This window comes from Phaseolus vulgaris, chromosome 7 (genome assembly GCF_000499845.2).
Source record: "Phaseolus vulgaris cultivar G19833 chromosome 7, P. vulgaris v2.0, whole genome shotgun sequence".
In the NCBI taxonomy this organism is placed as follows: Eukaryota; Viridiplantae; Streptophyta; class Magnoliopsida; order Fabales; family Fabaceae; genus Phaseolus; species Phaseolus vulgaris.
Window position 1 is genome coordinate 21,090,935 of NC_023753.2, and position 3,904 is coordinate 21,094,838.

General features: G+C 27.6%; 1 protein-coding gene across 1 annotated transcript; it reads right to left on the reverse strand.

Annotated features, from left to right (window-relative positions):
* Window positions 1-1,518: 1,518 nt before the first annotated feature.
* Window positions 1,519-2,533, reverse strand: LOC137828414 (probable glutathione S-transferase). Its single transcript, XM_068634981.1, has 2 exons — window positions 2,167-2,533; window positions 1,519-2,066 (listed from the first exon to the last, which is right to left on the reverse strand). The coding sequence occupies exons 1-2, from the start codon at window positions 2,473-2,475 to the stop codon at window positions 1,707-1,709; spliced, it is 669 nt and encodes a 222-aa protein (XP_068491082.1). The 5' UTR covers window positions 2,476-2,533; the 3' UTR covers window positions 1,519-1,706.
* Window positions 2,534-3,904: the final 1,371 nt, after the last annotated feature.

Genomic DNA, 3,904 nt, shown 5'->3' on the forward strand with positions numbered 1-3,904 from the left:
AGAAGCAGTTTGAAAATATGATGAAAATTGTATTATGACTCTGGTTTATAACACTGAACCCACCCTTTTGTCCTAGATTCCTAGTATGATATGAGCACAGTGAAAATTTAATATTGTCTTTAAGAAATTTATCAGAATGAGGAAAATTTAATGTTAATTAAGAGATTAGGTAAGTTTTGTATATAAGATTTTATTTTATATATGTTTTTATATTTTACTGAAGTTGTATATTGTAAATACTATTTTTATTTTTTTTACTGAAATTTAGTTTGTTTTTTACTGAAGTTTTCTTTTTAAAAAAGACTTGTTTTTATTACCGAAATTGTGGATCGTAAACACAATTATGTGTTTTAGTTTTGTATTAAAGTCATAAATATATTATTAATCTCGTAATTAATTTCAAATTTACTAATTTCTTCAAGATATTAAACTAGAATGATAAATTTTCTGAAAATTCGAATTAAAATATCTAGATAATAATTCTTGAATATAAAAAAGTTAGGTTAGTGTCTATAGTTCTCTTTAGGGATATTTATTTTTCTTTAAGAGCTAAAAATTAAATTTGTTTAAAGACTGATAATCCAATTCTATTAAAATTCATTCAGTTAAGATGGTATAGTATATATAATGTGGCATATTGTGTTGAGAATAAGATTTTCTGATTAAATGTAAATCAATGTGTGTTAGTGGAAAGGTTAGAGTTAGTGAAACCCATCTGTCTTCAAAAGAATCAGTGCTGTATATTTTGATTAGAAATTATCCTTAATTACACGCACTTCTTTCGAGTTTTAAAATGCATAATTATGTTTTTTTTAATTTTTTAATAAAATAATATTATATCTCTTCTAGTTTTTAAAGCATACCAATTTCAAGAATAAATACTTTAAATATATTAAATCAAGAAACAATTTTCTTCTCTCTACTTCTGAGGAGAAAGGAAGCAAGGTTCCGTAAAAAAAATGGAGTGATTTGATTAATAAATGTCATAAAATTAACATAGAGATTTCGCTGCATTTTCATGTTTATATATATATATATATATATATATATATATACTTTATGAATCTAAATATTCTTTTATACTTTCGATTATATGATATAAATTTTTTTAGTGCTTATTTGATCTTTTATAAGATTAAATTTAAAATATCTATTATCCTACATTAATATAAGAATAATAAACGAGAAATATATAAGATTCATATCGAGTTGAATTTACTACTTTGGTATTAATACGTTATTGTATAAACTAATGCCATTTTATGTTTTAGTCAATTATAGAATATATTTTATTATATTTATTGTAACTTGGAAATAAAAACTTATATGAATACGTCTTAATAAAACAATTAATTATTTAAGTACAAAAGATAATAATCAATTATTAAAAATAATTGTTTTATGGAATAATTAAATGAGTATATCAATAAGTAAAGGTTTGTGTATAAAAAATACGTATTAAATAAATTGAAGTTCGATTTAATGTATTAAAGCAAATACAATTATTTTTAACTATTGTTTTCACAACTATCAGATAACATTATAATAATTTTTCAGATACAAAGCATTTCATACTTGATAGGGGTGACTGACATGCCAGTCCTTTATTAACCACTCCAACAACATTCACATTGTTTATTTCTTTTTATATCCCAAAGTGTCAAATTACATAAGATGTTACATTTTTTGTTTCAAAGATCACTTTCTTAGGAAGATGCCAAGATCTTTTCTCTAATAGCCTTAACAAAAGCTGCCATTTTGTCATGGTCTGGGAGGTTATCTTTAATAATGGGAACATTCTTGAAATTATTATACCATGAACACAGGTGAGGGAATTTCTCATCTTCAAGGACCTTCACTTGAATTATATCTTCTACAACCTCAAAAAATTTAAAGATGGACCCAAAAGCTATGTCCACAATGTTGAGAATGTCGCCTCCAAATATTTTCTTCTGATCATCAAAACACTGATTCTCAACAACCGCGAGATGCTTCCTTACATTCTCTACACTCTTTTCTCGTTCTTCATCAGTATTGCTACGGAAGAATGGCACAACTGCAGAAACCTTCAAAAGTTGATCCGATACACGTGTTAATTATTGCTAAATTTAAGAATACCAATAAGATGAAAAAGTAGAAATTTATAGTACAGAATGAAAGAAGTACCAGATCATCAGTATAATTAACCCAAAAGCGTGCCAAAGCTCTGTGGTAGGGATCAGCAGGAAGAAGTGAGTTATGTGGCCAGATCTGATCTATGTATTCAACAATAAGCATGGACTCACATAAAGGTTTTCCATTATGAACTAGCACTGGAGTTTTCTTGTAGACTGGGTTGTATTCAAGAAGTTTAACACTCTTGTTGTAGCGATCTTCCTCTATATTTTCATATGCTATATCCTTTAACTTCAAGGTCCATACCACCCTCAAAGTAAAGGGACTGTACCAAAATCCATGAAGCTTCACCTCTCCCATCTTACCTTATTTTTTCCAAATCCAACACTATCCTATTTATATGCCTCATCCATGGCCTTCATAACTTTCACAAATAAAATAAATTATTAATTTCTAATTAAAAAAGTATTAAATTTTTTAAATCTACTGGAATCCGTGTAGTAGTAGGAGACTTACATAAGGCTTCATTCTTAGTTAAAACATTATTATTATCATCATAATATCCTGAAAAAATTCTAGGGGTGTGTCGTAATGGCTCACGTCACAAATTAATAAATATATGTACTTATTATTATTATTATTATTTTAAACTGATAATTGTAGCATTTGTAAGAATATATTCTTTTAATAATAATAATAATAATAATAATAATAATAATAATAATAATCAACATTAACTTTTCATTCTCTTTCTTTTTAACTTTTATCAGCTAACTATAAGAAATGAAAAATAAACAAATCAAAAACCAAAGCTCAACCCTTTTTTTTCTTGTTCCAATTTTAAAAAATAATATAAAAATAAAAATTACTATATATTTTCTAATGATGTTTATATTTTTTTTTTGAAAAATTAGAGCATGAGCTTAAAAAAATGAAAGTGGGTAGACAAAGACACTAATATTAATTTAGTAGTGAGAAATTTAATTAAAAAAACTGATAATATATTGAGTGTATAAAATAATTTTTATATTATCACTTAATAATAAATTATCATGTATGGTAAATTTATTAATTTTATACAAATTACTGAAAATTTATTGTCATAATTACTTTTTATTGATGCTCAAAACTACTTTATATAATCATTATATAATTTTGTAAAGTTTTAAATTTAAACTCTTTATTATCCTTATTTAGGAAAAAAAAAGGCAAATAGGGGAGGTTTTGGTGTACTCGTTGGGTTTATTTTACAGCCGCCCCCAAAATTTTCAAAGTCAAATCAAATATATATTTATATTCAACTTTTTGCACAAAGACGGATCAAATCGAATTCAAGAATCAAACTGAAGTTAAGTTTGATTGATTTTATTTTAATAAAAAATTGAATTCATTAAATATTAAATTATATGTTGGTAGGTGTACCGACCAGGTCATCGAGTGTGATGACGTGGACAAGAGAAAGGTAGGTGGTCAAGAAGTCAACGTAGTCGCCGTATGTAGAAGCGGCGTTCTGCAGTATAAATAATCGGTTATCGTCGAGATGTGTCACCGCCAAGATGGATCATCGCGCAGAAGTAAGACGTCGCGGAGTAAGACATCGCCCCAAAGTAAGACATCGCTCTAAAATTGGGTGGCGGCACTGTGGGACCCTCCGCATAGAATAAATGATCGAGTCAAAGGGGCACGTGGCAATGCCCACGTGCTCATTAAAGATATCCAGGGAAGGCTGCATGCATGGCGCATGATTAGTTAGGGCACCCACGGAGTATGATGGCGCGAGAGATACAAC

Coding starts and splice junctions, on each gene's coding strand:
- LOC137828414 (XM_068634981.1), bottom strand. CDS start 2,475: ATGGGAGAGGTGAAGCTTCATGGATTTTGGTACAGTCCCTTTACTTTG. Junction 2,067..2,166: donor TTAATTATACTGATGATCTG/GTACTTCTTTCA, acceptor CAACTTTTGAAG/GTTTCTGCAGTTGTGCCATT.